The sequence below is a fragment of the Nylanderia fulva genome, unplaced genomic scaffold (genome assembly GCF_048542155.1).
Source record: "Nylanderia fulva isolate GAGA-0341 unplaced genomic scaffold, ASM4854215v1 Scaffold12, whole genome shotgun sequence".
Classification (NCBI taxonomy): Eukaryota; Metazoa; Arthropoda; class Insecta; order Hymenoptera; family Formicidae; genus Nylanderia; species Nylanderia fulva.
In genome coordinates this window covers 1,308,686-1,327,376 of record NW_028189409.1, presented here as the reverse complement: position 1 = coordinate 1,327,376, position 18,691 = coordinate 1,308,686, and the positions used below count along the sequence as shown (strand labels likewise).

Here is an 18,691-nt window from a genome sequence, read left to right as displayed (position 1 = left end):
GAGTGTCGCCATTAAATGTTGCTGATACAGCGAATCGATAACGTGAGTCCTTGACATGAATGACAACTGTGCATTGTAATATGTTAAGAAATTGCGTCGCAAGAAAACAAAACAGCTTATTTTTATACAGGATATTCCGTATCCAGCGAATCACTCGCAATCGATTTACAGTTCCTGACATCATTTGGGGATGATTTTTCCTCGACGAAAATGTCAAGGCACCAATCATCTTCAAGATACACACGAATTGAAAATATTAAAGGGTTTTTCGCAAACTAAGTCTTATGGAAATAAAATATATTAACAATTCACCACAATTCTTCAGGTGATTTCAGGTTACTTTAATAGAATTTTAATTTGAGACTTAGTTATAAAGATACGTGATGGCAGAAATTAGGAACATGCGATAAATGATGACCTTCCTCAACGTATTCACTGAGGAAAAATCATCTTCAAATGACGTCGGGAATCTAACTGTATATCAATAATTTATTGAGTATAGGACATATATTACACAATATTAGGTTGTTCAGAAACAAAACAGCTTATTTTTATACAGGATGTTCCGTATTCAGCGAATCACTGATTTACAGTTCTTGACATTATTTGGGGATGATTTTTCCTCAGCAAAAATGTCGAGGCATATCATTTTCAAGATACAAGTGAATTGAAAATAAAGGGATTTTCGCAAACTAAGTCTTGTGGAAATAAAATATTAACAATTCACCAAAATTCTTCAGGTAATTTCAGGTTACTTTAATAGAATTTTAATTTAAGACTTAGTTATAAAGATACGTGATGGCAGAAATTAGGAACATGCAATAAATGATGACCTTCCTCAACTATGTACTGAGAAAAAATCATCTTCAAATAAATAAGTCGGGAATTAAACTGCACATCAGTGATTCATTGAGTATAGGACATATATTACTGTATATTAGAGTTATTCAGGAAATTAGTGCCTCACGTTTTTTTTTCAGAAACTATTCACCAGATTTGAAATTTACGCACACAATATACATGGATGTTTTCTCTTTACATATAATATTTATATTTCAACATAATTTTCATTAACTTTTGTAGTCCTATTTCAGCACAATACAAGTGCATGTTTGCCTTTATTGGAACCCAAATTGTGTCTCGAGGAACATCTTTAAGTGATCCAAAAAGTTGGAATATCAGAAGTAATCACCTAAACTGTACTTTCCTATAATCCTGATCTAGCTCCTTGCGATTTCCGAAATACATATCTTTTTAGACCACTTAAAGATATCTCTGCGGTACAAGATTTGAGGTTGATGAGGACGCGATTCACAGCTACATATATGAACAGAAAAGAGCTGATACTGTAAAGGCAAACATGCACTTGTATGTTAACGTAAGGATATAGAAGTTATGTTGAAGAATAATATATGTAAAGAAGAAACATGCATATATTAAATTGTATGTAAAATTCAAACCTATTGAATAAATAGTTTCTGAGAAAAAAAATTAAGCATTACCTATGTTAGTTTCAAATTGGATCAGGTTTTTCTTTGTATAATTAAAAAAAAAATAAATAATATTGAGACGTAATAAGGAATTAGATATATCTATCTGTACAAGATCTACATTAAATAAACAAAAAGCAAATCAGTAATTACGAACCCGCATAAGTATTAATTTATCGCCTCCCTCTCTTTCTCTCTTTCCCGTCAAATACAATTATCCAATCAAAAAACCTGGAAAGTCGTAAATCAGATTTTGCGTCTCTACCCACGCGAGCTGCGTATATATGTAAAAATTCGTGACAAGCATCTGAACCAGTTTCTATCTCCGATCGATATGCAACCGGGTACCAGGGAGGGCCAGATCGGGGAGCCAGATCGCGACGTGACAACAACGACGATGTCGAAGGCGACATATAGCGACTAGCGACGTGGAAGAAACGACGTGGAGAGTTATAGCCGTCGATGTGTAACGAGGAAGGCCCACGACGTCTCTCTGCTTGAACAAGCGCGGCAGCGATAGCGCGATGGCCTCGAGGGACCCCGAAGAGAACCTGGATGGAGAAGAGGAATGAGAGATCCCCGACCTGCGATCGCGATAAGATGCAGCGGCGTTGTCGGTTGACAAAGGGTCGTAGGAACGCCTACTCAGATCGGACGCACAACCGCTTGCGGGGGCGTCCATATTAAAATCGGCCACCCGTCTCTCTCCTTCCCTTTCTTCATCCCTCTCTTTATCCCCCGTCGTGTCCCACCACCTTGTCCCGCGATCTTGTTTATTACCCTCGCGCCGTACATGTTTCAAAGTTGCCAGAAAACGCGGCAACCCTTTCCCGACGTATGTTATTGCGATGCAGCTGGCGCGACATGACGTTGTTTGGATATATATATATATATATATATATGGTTATCGATTATTCATTAATATAAAGTTTGATTTTTATAGCTAACTTTGTAAGTTAACTATAAGTTTATAACTTGATTTAACTGAATTTTTATAGTTTGTTTTTCTCAAATTAATTTATATATGGCAACAAATACAGTGTTATGCTTAGATGATTTTAAAATTATCTAGATTGAGATTAAAATATGTAAATTCATCTTAGATAAGATGAAGATGATTTTGAATTGAAATATATGTATGTAGATAAAAGATAAAATTATATAGCGATTTTTTTAGATAATTTTTCTACACAACATTATTTTTAAAATCGTTTATATGCGCGTGTATAAATATATATGGTAAACATAGTTATTTCAAAAAATGTAAATTATAAGAGGGATATAAAAATATATTCGTATACTTTTAATTGTAAATTTTTATCGCTTACTGTTTAAGTTCTACTATTTAATAAAAATACTAAAGTATTTTTATGTGTTATTATGACTAAAGCAAATTATATGAACATTGTTCTAAATAATTTTTAATAAAGATAACACTTTTCTCATTTAAGATGCAGATAATATATATTTTTATTATCTATATAAAGATAAGATGACGTCAAAATTTCATCTAGATTTACTTATATAGATAACAGCAAACATTGGCAACAATTATCATTATTGTAAATTTGATAAGTATAATCACTAGCGGAAATTCTGAAGGAAGGAGATTTGGGATTAAAATCTCTTTCCTTCCATATTAAAAAAACTCGCAAGTAGCAAACTTATGTCATTAAACGTGAAAATGACGTATATGCTTATTGCTACCTGGGAAACAAATATTGTAATCTAATTATTTCTAAAATATTAAAATAATTTTGCAGAAACCTTTTTTTTTATTAACTTTTATGCGACACTTTACAACAAAAAGATCGAAATATAAAGATATAAAAAACTGTATTTTTTTTCTGAAATTGTATTTTTATAGTTATAATGTTTGTTTTTCTAGAATTAATTAAAGACCTGCATATTTATTTATGGCAACAATATCATCATTATTATAAATTTGATAATCGCACTAGCATAATCTTGGTAAAGGGAGAAGGGATTGGGATTAAAATCTCTCCTTTTCCCATTAAAATAAGAACCCAACCCTATAAGCGCATGATATTATTTAATATTTAAGTTAGATTAATTTTTATTAGAATAAATTTATTATTTAGATATATTTAATATTTAATATTCTAAGAATACGTCTAGAATATTAAATAATATCATGCGCTTATAGGGAAGTAGCAAGACTGATGCCGTTAAATGTCAAAGTGTCATTTTGATGTCTAATGACGTCATTAAATGTCAAAATGCATATGCTTGCTACCTGAAAAATAAAATTGTAATTCAATTATTTCTAAAATATTAACCAATAAGTAATTTTGTAGAAACTCTTCTTTCTTATTATAATATCTTTATATAGGCACTTTATACTTACAACAAAACGAAATAATATAAAGATATAAAAATATATTTTCCTTCTCAAAATTGTATGTATGAAAAAGTATAAGTATATGCATGCATACGAATCATGAGTAATAATTCTTCAATGATTATGACATAAATCGCATACTTAAATATTATAAATCTCAATGAAAATAAAAATTACATTTTTTCTACTCTGTATTAGAACCTATAATTGTCATTATATAATTTTTATGCACATACCTATAGTTCTCTGATGCGTGAATAATTCTTGAATGCAAATATCTTGTGTACATGATGCACTATTTTTTTCCGGAAGAATAAAAACGTGAACAAGAAAACGTGCAGAACCTGAGCGAGCCCTTGATTTATCGCAATTTCGTTTGAATGTGAAAACGTGATTTGTGCTGCACTCTAGAATCAATTTACTCAAATAGTTCCTCAATTTCTTAGCAGATTCCTACCTATTCGACAAAGAATAAACATCTGTCAAATGACAATTTCTTCATATTTTTTTATTATGCATGCAATAAGATATATATTTTTAAATAAATTATATTCCCCTTTTTTCTGTGAAAAAATACATGTAAAATTTTTATACACCAAAATGTTTTATTATATGACTCTACACTTCAGTTTTCAGTTCTGCTGAAGCTGTCGAGTAACGATGTGTTTATACGAGTGTCTGCAATTTATAATTTTAATCTAACGTCAATTTGCGTAGCAATTTTGATAATTAAGCAGATCTGTTCTTTGTTTATTAATTAAGCGATATCAAGATGTTTTCGCAGAGCTCGCAAAAGAAATTTTGGATGTTCAGCGATGAAAATGATTTGACCATTATGAGGGAGAAAACCAATGCTGAATTTATTGCGAAACATGGAAGTAACATGACTGTGAGTCTATTTTTTTTATCAATTTTACAGTCCAATTTTATTATTTTTAAAAATTACGTTTTTATTTCTACGTATACTAATTTATGAGATGAAATGCTGATGTCGAAAATTTAGGTTATGTATAGGTTATGTTTACTATTATTTAATTGTTATTATTACAAGTTATATAAATAATATTAATTATTATATTATATATAATTGATCATTATTGCACATTTGTTATATTTATCTGCAATGTTAAATATTTACTGAATAAAATTTTTTTTATGCACAATGTAATTATGATTGTTTTTTTTTATTATATTATAGCCAGAACAAAGGGAAGAACATTTTCTGTCGAACACAGAAGAGCGTACATTACTCCGTTTCTACGAATTACAATTAAGAGATTTCTGTCGTCGATTTAATCCACCAATGCCTCGTGCTACAGTAGCCACTGCCTTACATTATTTTAAAAGGTTTTACATTATGAACAGTGTGATGGATTATCATCCAAAAGAAATCCTGGTCACTTGCGTTTACCTGGCATGCAAGGTAATTTTATTATTTTTCTTCCTAGTATATCATTTTCTATGACATTTGCAATTTCAATTTTCTTATACGAATTCTGTGATTTTAGGTTGAAGAATTTAATGTCTCTATATCCCAATTTGTTGCAAATATTAAAGGAGATAGGGAAAAAGCATCTGATATAATAATTAATAATGAATTGCTTCTCATGCAACATTTGAATTATAATCTTACAGTCCACAATCCTTTTAGGCCTGTTGAAGGATTTATGATTGATATAAAGGTACATATGATATATAAATATATTTTTGTTTTTCATTTTTTGTATAACAGGAATAAATACATTGCACATGGTTTTTTTAGACAAGGTACACATCCTTAGAAAATCCTGAAAAATTAAGGCCACATATAGATGAATTCCTAGAGAGAGTTTTCCTCACAGACAGTGTTCTTCTTTATGCTCCAAGTCAAGTTGCATTAGCTGCAACTTTGCACGCAGCATCCAGAGCATCTGCAAATCTGGATAATTATGTTACTGATATACTGTTTTCAAGAGAGCAATTAGGAGGAATTATTGAGGCCGTGCGAAGTAATTTTATTTTATAATGCATGAATTTGTATGTGCTTTTATGATGCAAGTTATCTCTGTATCCACAAATTGATTCTTACAGAAATACGTTCAATGGCTAAATGTGTTGAACCACCGTCGCGAGAAGTAGTGAAAGCTTTGGAGAAAAAACTGGATAAATGCAGAAACCAGGAAAATAATCCTGATAGTGAAATGTAAGTACATTTATTTATAGTTCCATTATCATATTTTAAAGAACGTTGTTTTTACAAGATTGGGAAATTTTAGATACAAGCAGAGAATGCAGGAAATGCTAGATGAAGAGGATTTACTGGACAATGAAAAATATGCAAAAATTATTCAGGATCAGGCGGCCTATGACGACAAAATACTAGGAGTTAACAAAATATTATCTCCGTCTGTTTTATAATATCTGTACATTTTATATAATAATTAATAATTAATAAAAAATTATATAACTGTACAACCTATGTAGATAGTCTTCAAATAATTTTTTTTTATAATAGAATCTTGCACAGCGCTGCTATTTATTTGCATTTTATCTAAAATGTAAAAATTATCATTATTTTTTGGTCAAAAAAGTTCCGTTATATATATATATATATATATATATATATATATATATATATATATATACATATAATTTAACTACTAATAGTATTTTAAATATATATAATTATTTATTTTATATATGTGTATATATATATATATATATTCTATGTATCCTTAATATAAATGCATATATAAAAAATATATCGATAATTATCACATAATTTTTACTTTATTCTTTATCTTATTTTGTATCTATTTTTTACATACATGTACGCATACTATTTTTTTCAAATTAATCCTAATATTATACATTCATATATCTCAAATTATAATCTAATACATCTCCATTTTGAATTTGTTAATATTATACTGCATGTCAAATAATTTAAATGTTAATATTTGATATTGTCCGTCAATATAATCATTTGTTTACCTGAAACTAAGCATCTTGATGCCTGAAGTCCAATTTTTGAGTAAGATGGTGCGCGAGATGATTAATCGGTACATTTTGGTAAATAGATGTTTGTTGTCTCGTCGACAAATTACTGGGCAATGGTTGAATAACTGGTAATGCAGGAGGCAAAGGCAACGGTGTTAAATGTTGGGGGATCAATGACACTCCTGGTTGTGGTTGTCCCGGGTAATTAATAAACCTATGAAAAAAACGTATATACATTAATCGTACATTGATATAACACTATAAAATAATTAATATATATATCAAAAACAGTAGTATTTTGCCTCAAATATACTCGTATATCAAAATATATATTTTTAATTAGTTTATTTATTAAAATTTATTTATTAATTATAATATATTTTTTTTATAAAAAAAGGAGATTTTTTAAAATAATACATTTCTTGATATATTCAGATTAATACCATAAGCGATCACCAACAAAAATAGGTCGTGGAGCTGGAATTCCTAGACTCGAGTAATATTGCTGTGCCAATAATTCGACATCATTAGTGTACTTTCTTTTCCATTTGGTTCGTCTATTTTGGAACCATATCTTTATCTGCAAAAAATAGCGAATCAACATTTAGGCATGACATTTACACGAATATAAAAATTAGTTAATCGAAGTTTTTAAAATTACAACCGAGATCGATTATAATCGGTATTAATCGCATATTTTTTAAATTGTAGATTTAATTATATAAAAGGTGTAATTGAAAAAAAATAGATCATAACTTTTTATAACACTTTCGAAACACTATCATAAATTTTCTGGTCAATTTGGAGACGATTTTTTTTCAGTGAAAATGTTGAGGAAGGTCATCATCATTTTTACATGATCTCAACTTTTGCTATTAGCAGATATTTTCATGTAACTTCAAGTAAGTCTTAAATTAAAATTCTATTAAAGTAAATTCTATCTGAAATTAATTGAAGAATGATACATATCGATGGTAAAAATTGGGAACATGCAAAAAAAGATGGTCTTTCTCAACATTTTTGCCGAGGAAACATCGTTTCCAAATAATCCTAGAAATCTGTCATTAATGATTCACGAATTTCGGTAATTTGTTAATATTTTAACTTCACAAAGTTTTACAAGAAGCCCTTCTTTTTCAATCACTTATAACAAAAAAATGCTTCGACATTTTAAATAAGAGAAAAAATCGTCTCTAAATTAATCAGAGAATTTGATGCTTCATCATATATGCTTTTTTCAATTATACTCTATACATTCTATATAATAATTCAATGATACAAGTACATACATTTATGTCAATTCATAAATACTTAATATATAGTTATAGTATTGCTCGAAATGATTATAATAATTTCCATTAAATATCTAGTCGTAAAATCGTTGATACGTCTTGTTATAGTGTCCTATCTCAGTAAATAATTATAAATTAAATCATTCTTTGTGTGGATCGAAATCCCACTTCCGAAAAAAAAAAAAAATAAAAAATAAAAAATGAACCCTCATGGTTTATGGTAAAAGCGGCTCGCAGACGTGCGGCTCATGTCAGCCGCGTATTCTAATTAAAAAATCGACGCCTCTCCGGTTCGTCGCCTCGACGGCGCGCAGCATTTCGGCGGATGCAAACCTCGCGCGACAACGGAACATACGAGACGGCCTACGAGAAGAAAGGGGAGAAAAGGGAACCCTCCTGAACCGGCTCGTTAACTCCGAGAAATATTGTGACAGTTATGTCTACGCGGCTCACGACGCGCTCATTTCCCTCACGCCTCTCTCTGATCCTCCGCGTCGTCCGATATCGTTCTCCCTTATTTCGGAGTTGCGCGCGATCGCGAAGATAATTATCCGGCTCGTTCGCGATATTTCGACCGGCGCTGGCAATTATTACCCGCGAGCGATGATGGCCCAGAGCGATCTCCGTGATGGCGAATATTCCGAGTGCTCGTCGTAAATTAATTAATTTAAGGCGAACGCCGCAAAGTGCACGGGCCGAGACTTATGCAACTGCAATGCACTATCCCCACTGCGTTTCGCAAAAGAGGAATCGTCGGAGAATTGTAGGATAGGACCGGTTAATATTAGACAGATTCGCGGCGAGCAAAATTGTTTCCAATACACATATATTTTATGAAATTAAATATATAATTGAACTGTCAGATTTATATTGACTTGATAATAAAATTTATATCGGTAATTGCAGATATTTGCACAGAGAGAATTTTCTCTTAAAATTTATCCTGAAAATCATGGTAATCGTGGGACAATATGGTATTGGAAGTAAAATTTACTATGTACATATTTTAATATTTTTTATTGTGGTATATTAATCAGAGAAACTCTTATAACGTTCTTCTAACACCATATTATCCCACGATTACCATGATTTTCAGGGTAAATTCTAAGAGAAAATTCTCTTTGTGTAGAGTTCCGAATTCCGCGAAATATTTTTACATCCGACTAAATAAATTAAATTTCCTTGGTTTCGTTGAATATGTAAAAAAAGGACTATCTTCGGAGAGATTAAGCACTTGGGAAAAAAATGTCTTTCCCTAACAGTTCGCGAGAAAGAAGGGTGAGCAAGTGCTAATTGGTTTTAAAGGACGATCCTCCCTCTGGCGCCATACGATCCTCCGGCGCCTGCACATATGGTGCTCCACGGGTCCATAATTTAGAGTCAGTTGAGTTTAAGGAACTCGGGGTACAAGGAACTTAAACTGCTTCAGGTGTCGAAAAAAGTCTACGAAGGAAGTAGGAGACATTATCGCGATTTATTGAACGCAATATCCTACATTTGGACGTATATCCGCTCCAATTTCTCGTGTCCCTTTCCAATTATATACATTTACGAGGCAAAACCTAATATTGGAATATTAGAATAGATCGCAGACTTGTTACTTGTTAGCAAGTATCTTTAAAAATGAAACAGGCACAGCTGTTGCTTATTATTAAGTCAAAGCGAAAGAAACATCATATGATAATTTCTTAAAGAGAGAGGGAGATAGAGAGAGAGAGAGAGAGAGAGAGAGAGAGAGAGATTGTAAACACTAATCTCTTATAACATTGTATGGCATATTTAACAGGACGCCAAATTAAAAATCAGGTAACCATCTTTGATAAAGTGAGATATGCTAAAAAATGAAGTTGTAAAAATAAAAGTTGTTATATATTGTAATATACACTTCTCAAAATAATTAAGGGATCAAAAAAGATTGTCCAAAAAATGGAAAAATTTTAAATAGCTGTAACTTTGTTTCAAAAAATGATAATTTAAATTTTAAAAAAGGGTTTTAAAACTTGAAATCTCTTCTTTCGAAAAGTTATAGCGTTTTTTATTTTCTTCAATTTTGATATTTTTTACATACAGAAAACATCGAATATAGCGAAATAAAAAATTTTCTTTTCACTTTATAGACATGTCGCATACACAAGAAGATTTGAAAAATTTTGTTGATATTTTCACGTTAAAGTCTGAAGTTTTCCCTGCAAAATCGTTTTTTTTAAATTTAAATTTCGATCTTTCCTTATCAAGTTATCGTAAATTGAAGAAAAAATGTCATTTTTACTTTGACCGTTCATAACTCCGTTAAAAATCGTCGTACAATAATTTTAAGAATGGATTCTTAAAGCTGAATCTTTGTTCTATAATATGATATAGAGACTAAATTTTTTTTAACTCATGAACTTCTTATAAATAAGTAAAAATAACGAAGAAATTTTCGAGTTTTTTCCTTTTTGTTTAAACTTTAAAAAAAAGTTACGTAAAGTGACTAAAAACATTTTATCGACTAAAATTTTTGTGCCTCTTAGTACCCCAAACTTGACAAAAAATCACAGACATGCTGTGATAATTTCTTTATAATGATCCGTATGTTCAAAATGATCAATTTGTACAATATGTTAAAAAAAACTTCATTTGTTTTGATAAAAAATTATAAAAAGTACAATCCGTGGCAGAATAATCTTTTCTTCCATAGCATATATGATGTCCAGTGTTATATAGTGATCAATGATTGTAAACAACATTAACTAATAAGATATTTACTTGCGTTTCCGTGAGCTTCAAGTTTTTGCTCAGCTGCAGCCGCTTCGCCACGCTCAAGTATTTGTTCCTTTCGAATTCCGTCTCCAGAGATTTAATTTGCGCAGCAGTGAACGCTGTGCGTGGCCTTTTCTTCCTTTCGTCGTCACTAATAGCGCCGGCGGTCTTTTCTTGAACATCTCTGTCCGCGCTTGTAGTTGAATTTGCACCACCGCTACTGCTGGTGCACGCTTCTGCAACAATATTCCAAATAGCAAGGAACAACATGTCTTCTGAAATATACTTCTGTAAGCAATTCTGCAATCGCAATGTTACCGTGAAAAATTTCGGCCTTAATCATCGAATAAAATTTGCTTTATCACAATTGAATCGGTATATCGCAAATGAGCTGTCAAAAACAGCTGATTAAGTAACTGCAAATGATGAAGCGCAAAATTACTGGAAACGAGAAAGCTGATATGCAAATACCAAAATCGCGTCATCGTTCACTCTAGAAACTCGTGTTACTCCCGTTTCTTTATTCTTTTAATCGCTTTTGAATAAATAAGTTAATGTGTCCGCGAGATCATTTAAGAGATCAGATTCCGCGGCCGAGTGGAAGGGGTCCTTTTCCCCATCAATTTCAGGATTTTTCTTTTTTTCTTCGCCGAGGTTGTTTATATTTATATTTATCCCGGCTTAAAAGCTTGTACATGATGTCTGAAAAATATCTTCGGGCTCGCTTTTAGACGGCTGGTAACAAGACCGCGACTCTCTTAAGCGTCGGAAGATCATCTTCTAATTATCTGCCCATTCGTCATCTGAGGAAAAAGCTGGTAGCGAGATGCAGCGACTTTCACACTAACATCGAAAACCTTACAATTATTTTACATTATATTAAATAATCTCAAATATTTTTCGAATAATTTGTTATAAATAATTTTTCAGTATCGAAAAATTTTACAGAGAGAAAACGATCGAGTCAGATCTCATTGAGCTTAATATAAGTTGCAAAGATGATAAATATCTCGAAGAAAATTATTAACGGCGAAATCATCTCGAAGAGTGCCGTTTTTACTGCCTACTGATTGTCAGATGACGACGTAATGGTCGTGTTTTTCGCATTTTCTCGCCTTACTACAGCATCGCCGGCTAAAACTGTACCATCTGTAATTTACTTCGATGCAGCCCTCCGCGTTTCGCACTTTTAAAAGAAGATCATCATGTCACGCTGTTGAGACAGCGTTAATATTTCACATCTGTCATATCTTAGAGCAAACATTTAAACATGATATGATGTACCAAGACTTATGTGTTCCAAATGTTTTTCCTAATCTAAAATTGCATCAGAATTTATTATTAAATATTATAAATATACCATTATATTACAACGATGAACTTAAGTTAAATATTTGCGCTGTATCATTCAGAAAATGATAAAATTAAATAACGTAATGCAAAAGATTTATTATCAATATATAAATTTTCTTGAATTCTTTGCGGTGTGCTTAAAATCATCTCAAATTCTGCTCGCAACCGGAAGCAGGCCGAAAGAAAAGGAGAAGAAAAGAGTGCAAGGGGTGAGTCTTGCACGGCTCATTTGTCGTCGAGTTTCTGACTCGGTTGCATTGACGAACGAGCTCTGGAAAGGAGCAGGAAAGGATTGATGCAGAGGAAGCAACCGCAAAAAGGAACCGACGACAAGAGAAGGATGAAGAGGAGCCAAAAGTCGAGGGAGACGCAGATGCACGTTGGAAACGTTGCGGAAATAGAATACCACGCCTTCTAGTTTACCTAATTGCTGCGAGCCGCAGCGAACTTGTCCCCTAATTATTCGGTGACGAATAGCCCGAGAGGACGCAGAAGGGCGCGATAAAGTCCGGCCAAATCTTATTCGTTCTGCGACATTTCATGCTGATCATTTCATGCTGGCAATCAACCATAAAGACATAATTAATTTGCAACTATTGGCAAATCTGCCTCGAAGATAATCTTACAAAGAAGTTCTTTGTGCTGCTAATTAAAATCTTATTAGTCAATAATAAATTTACTAAATTGTTAAAAAATTTAAGCAAGAAAAAATGTCCCAGACAGTACCATGTTCAAAATTGGGAAAGACAACACTATATCCAAAATTGGGACATAAGACATCTTTAAGAAATTTTATAATATCTCTAAAAGAGACATCTATTTCGATTTTGGTGTTGTTTGGGATCTTGCAAGAATACAATCTGTCACTAATTGAAATAAATATCATTTCAGTTTCTTTTCCTCAGCTTAAAACGTCATTAGTATATATATTTCGACAGATGAGACTCCATAGGGTAATAGGGTTAAATTACACAGAAAAAAGTGTCACATGTGGCTGCAAAATTATTGTCCAAAATTCATAATGAGTTCGTTGAAGAAGAAGCGCTTTTCTCTTGCTCGTCATCTCTTCTTCTTTATGTTTTATGTTCTCTCACAAAGATTTACGTGTTGCGTTGACGGCTTTGTAGTTGGACGCGACGTCCCACATATCTCAGCCCCCCAACATACGACGCAAACGAGAATTGTCCTTTCCTTAGATCTCGAATTTATCGCGTCGGCCATTACGGTGTGTAAATCACGACGCAGTTACTTACGTGCCTTCGGATGAAAATTAGTTGTTGAGGCCCTCGAGGGCGTGCGAGATGCCACGAAATTGAGTCGCTCGGTTCTTGTATTAATTATCCGTAAAAACATAAGTCAGGTCGTTCTCCATTATATCGCGGATGATGACCAAAGTATTTTAAAAACGATTGCCTTAAGCGGTTACATTCTGACAGTAACTATTCTTGGAATAATTCTGTGAACAATTTGCAATACTGAGGAACTTATAATGATACATAAATGGCGAAGAATATAACATCGAATTAATTATCTTGTAATCGTGTTTCAATTTTGAGCTTTTATTAAATTTAAAAAACTCGGAAACTGTCTTAATTAAAACGCAAAATATTGTAAGATTCCTATAAAATGTTGTAGGTAAATTTAGATAATTTCATTGATCCTTAATGTTTTATAAAAGCGTAACATTTCTGAGGAAGAACCTCAGAGAAGTTTTGCTTTAACATGTCGTTCTTTTTCATTTTATTACAAGCAGGAGAGAGTTTCTGCAGATTTCCGTGGCAGAATTAGCAGGAGACAGATAAATAGTGGACGAAGAGCAAGAACATTAAGTGGGCGTGGAGCCTGCAGGAAGTAATGGATCAAACTCACAGGCGACGTCCTTTTCACGCGATCTTACGAAGTCGTTATCGCTAGAAGTCTCAGATATATAGATTTTGTAACAATCAGTTTATCTGTAATCATTTTTGTCGGTAAACTGAGGTAATATCGGTGGTTATAGCAATATAATTCTCGACAGACTCAAAAACACAAAGTAATATTTGAAGATTTTAGAGAAAAACAGAAAGACATACACACTTGCATTAATTGTCATTAGTTAGAACAAAACTATCTTTATTTTTTATTAATAAAATGAAGAGTCTAACAAATAAAAAATGGTAAAAAATGATCTATTATTTACATTAATATCAAAAAAGGTAAGAATCTTCTCTCGACCGTACTGGCAAATATTATTTATTTAATCACAACTTTTCGACTCTTCTTTGAGTTCTATCAAGTGATCTAGATATACATAGACAGAGATTAATACAATAAAAAACAAAATTACTTCACTAACAATATTACAAAATGATAAAAAGAAGCGAAACATATTTGTAAAAATAAAAATAAAATTATAATTTTAAGATGTCAAGAACGAACATAGTGTCGGTTTGACAACACGTCAAGACTCTTAGACGAGTTATTGGAGACTTGTTTTTTATTGTATTAATCTCTGTCTATGTATATCTAGATCACTTGATAAGGACTCAAAGAAGGGTCGAAACGTTGTGATTGAATAAATAATATTTGCCAGTACGGTCGAGAGAAGATTCTTACCTTTTTTAAATTCTGTCTGGCGATTGTCAAATATCTACGTTCTTATTAATATCAAAATTAAGAAATATGGTAAATTACCATTGTCTGACAAAATAAATTTTGTTTTAAAACATAATTCTTTATTATTTCGAATTTCTTTAAATATGTATAATAATATTGTTTTTATCGAAGTTTTTTACGAAGAAACATCGATTAAATCCAATTATGTATATCCGTTATACAGTTTTGAAATGTAAAGAGATTATTAATTTTAAAATTATAAAAAGGCTAATTTAATAATTCTTTAACAAAATTGCTGAAATATAAGTTTAATTATTTAATTACTTAAATTAATTATTAGAGTAATAGTTTAATTATTTTAAATTGAATAGATATTTTAAATTAAATTATTTTAAATTATTTATGTAAGTGATTTATATGGGATCATCGAAATAAGATTAACAAAAAGTAATTTCTCATCACACTTAGTAATATTTTATATTGAAAAGATCAGTGTGGCCATCGATTAACATGGCTTTGTTAATCTGAGAGAGAGCAATACGAACATTAATATAATATTTACACAACGATACAAAAATACAATTCTCGGATGTAACAAGTGCAATAATTATTATACATGAATTGACATATTAGCGAAATCTTTTTATTCCGTCTATTTGCGTTCAAACTGTCTTTATTAATACACCGATTAACAAAACAAATACAGATGTCACACACCTGTGTAACGCGCAAACTTTGGCATTGGCGTTCATGCGTATAAGCAAATTTATTTTTATAAAAATCTATATAATGAAAAAACTATTCAATATTATAGATTATAGAATATATATAAACTTTTAAAGCACGGATTTTATTGAAAAATAAATAACGTGTCATAGTAAGTATAAATAAATATAATTCCATTTTAATTCTATATATGATTATCTCCTGCAAGATAAGATGACTGCGAAGAGTTATCTCTAAGCAAACACAATTTTAATTAAGATGTAACTTTTCTTATTAATTTTTTTTATAAATTTAAATTAATTAATAATATTTTAAAGCCTCTTTTTTATAACATTTGTGTATATTGAAAAAACATAATTTAAGTTAAAATAACAAGAACACATTCTTTCAAAAAGGACGCAATTTGTCGTATATATTTATGAGATTGTCTGAAAGTATAATTGTGTGTAATGATACTAATTAAACTCACCATAATACATCTCTGGCTCGGGAGAGGTTGAGTATACAATGTCGGTATCGTCAAGCTCAATTTCCTCTGCCATTGACATGGATGAATCGGGTGCAACAAGCATTCTCGTCTCGGAGTCATTACCTGGCAAATGCAATTATTTTGTTTAATTCTCATCATACGAATTATACTAACATTGAGATTAACTATACAGAGTTCATTACGGTCCCGAATAGAAAAAAGATGCAGCACATTGCAGTCTTTCGGTAAGAATCCTTTTTCGTTACGTAATAATAATAAAATATATATAATACAATTTTTTATAATATTATATATTTTATACAGTTTTTATATACATATTTCTTTGTACCAAATATTTCTTTTATATTTATATATTGCTATAAATAAATATTTATATTTTATATATTATTGTAAATATAAATATTTTATTATATTTCTATTATATTTCTTCTTATGAAAATTTTATTAGCGAAAAATAATTAATTACTTATTTTGAATATTTAAATACATGACTATAGTAAAATAGTAATACAATAATTTAAGTATCCGAAATAAGTAATTATAATTACTAACTCAGTAGTGATAAATTTCTATAAGGTTGTTTAGAGATGCAGATTTCTCACATTAATTATTATTAATTATATTACAAAATAAAATGAATAATATATTATTTCAACGATAATAAAATCATTAAAGAGATCGTCGTGTAAAAAACAAAAGCAAATAATAGCTAATCGATTGTAATAATTAAAATGCACAATTAAAATTTTTGTTATCACTTACTTTCTTGACAAAGTAATGACAAATCGGTTTGCTGTCCAATCTTATTCTCTTCTTCATGTTTCTTGTTTGGAGCTAATAATCTCTCAATACTGAAAGAACATATTCTCGAATTTTCCGCGGAGTCACTTGCTTTCTTCGACGATCCAGATTTTTCGAGCTGTTTATCGGACATCTTGAAGTCGTTTTGTTCAAACAATATTCAGAATATCTGGCTAGTAACATTTATGAAAAAAATCGTTGATATCCTCGTATACATTGAAATTAATTTTCTTTAATTGCTACTAGTTCTTCAAGGATTATATTTCCAAAGTTTCTTGTCAATCTTTGATTTTTCACTCATTAAAAACGTTAGAACAAGAAGATTCAATTTATTACACCACTTAATCAACACTCTCTCTCTCTCTCTCTCTCCAAATATATCAATCAATAAACCTCAAAACTTCACTAAAATTTGATCGCGCGATTTAATATATCACTGTAGCATTTTTAAATAAATAATACACTGCATTTCAATTAAAAATCAGATATAGAAACGGTATAATACTATCGATGAATAAACGCATCAGGCTGGTACCTCCTGATCTGTTCGAGGGATTAGAGCCGAAACCATCGACTGTTTTGTCGGGGTTACTCACGGTGTCCAACAATATTTTTTTGGCACTCAAGTCAAATTCTTCGTTCCTCGAGGCGGTATCTTGAAGCCACGTGCTCACAACATCATCACGAGATGAACCAATCGTATGAACTTCTGGGCGGATCTTGGCAAGCACGTGCATCTCTGGAAGGAGCTTTTAATGATCTCGTAGTGCGAGATACCGCTACCACTAAACGGTGGTAATGAGGTGACCATAAATTTCTGTCACTGCCACGGAACGCCGTTTAATAATCATGATAGGGAACAGATGCGATGCGAAATTGATTCAGTTATGAGAAGCTAATTTCATGATTTAATAGAGTTATCATATAAAGAGGAATTCCGAATTATTTTATATCAAAAGTATTTATAGAAATAACGCGTTTAAATTGAATAACTGAATTAGAGAGACTTTTGATTTGGGGAAAATATTTTTACATATTTTATTAATTACTATTATCATACAGAAAAAATTAGTCATCAATAGCTAAATAGCTATTCCTATATTACAATCTGAAATTTAGTTATGCCTAAATTTTAACTAATATTTTTTAGCTATAATTTATAATTTATAATGAATTTTAGAGCTAAAAATATTAGCTATCATAGCTGAAATTAAGCATGATAAATTTAATGTGTGATTTAAGGACAGCTAAAATTTAGCTATGGTCAATTTTTTTTGTATAGATATAAAAAATTATTCAAAGAGTGAAAGTACGATCATTTATATATACTATATATACAAAAGTGTTGATATTAATAAATTCTACATCGGAAATGGATAACATATAAAATTTAATGATTATATTTGTTTGACAATTTCGAAATATATTCATAAGAATCGCTATTTCGGTAACCATTTGGCTCTGATGATAGTTAAACAGCGAGAAATATATATATATATCTTTTATGTGTGACGCATATATTTACAGATTATCATATATAATAAGAGAGATCGCTTTGAGTGCGTTGCCCAATAAACATAAAAAACTGGGCCTTTACTTATATTATTAGATACCATCAAGGAATGGCATCTCTTTCCACGATTTTGTTCCTGCGTGATCATTCAGATAAACTTATAGATAAATTAAATTATTATATATCTAGTGTATGTATATACACTTTTATAATAAAATGGAGACTAAAATATTATTAATTATTATTTTGAAAGAAGTGTATTTTTCTTGAGAAAGTTATTAAACACCTTAATTATTTATAAAAATTGTATTAATAATTCTTTGTAATTCAAACTATTTTGATATAAAA

General features: G+C 30.8%; 2 protein-coding genes across 2 annotated transcripts; one reads left to right on the top strand and one right to left on the bottom strand.

Annotated features, from left to right (window-relative positions):
• Positions 1-4,477: 4,477 nt before the first annotated feature.
• Positions 4,478-6,310, top strand: CycH (cyclin H). Its single transcript, XM_029309948.2, has 6 exons — positions 4,478-4,741; positions 5,051-5,275; positions 5,361-5,534; positions 5,615-5,840; positions 5,923-6,034; positions 6,108-6,310. The coding sequence occupies exons 1-6, from the start codon at positions 4,625-4,627 to the stop codon at positions 6,247-6,249; spliced, it is 996 nt and encodes a 331-aa protein (XP_029165781.1). The 5' UTR covers positions 4,478-4,624; the 3' UTR covers positions 6,250-6,310.
• On the bottom strand, positions 6,229-17,386 carry LOC114936697 (uncharacterized). Its single transcript, XM_029309971.2, has 6 exons — positions 16,792-17,386; positions 16,009-16,131; positions 10,872-11,101; positions 7,275-7,411; positions 6,826-7,045; positions 6,229-6,382 (listed from the first exon to the last, which is right to left on the bottom strand). Exons 1-5 carry the CDS (start codon positions 16,961-16,963, stop codon positions 6,832-6,834), a joined length of 876 nt encoding a protein of 291 aa, XP_029165804.2. The 5' UTR covers positions 16,964-17,386; the 3' UTR covers positions 6,229-6,382; positions 6,826-6,831.
• Positions 17,387-18,691: the final 1,305 nt, after the last annotated feature.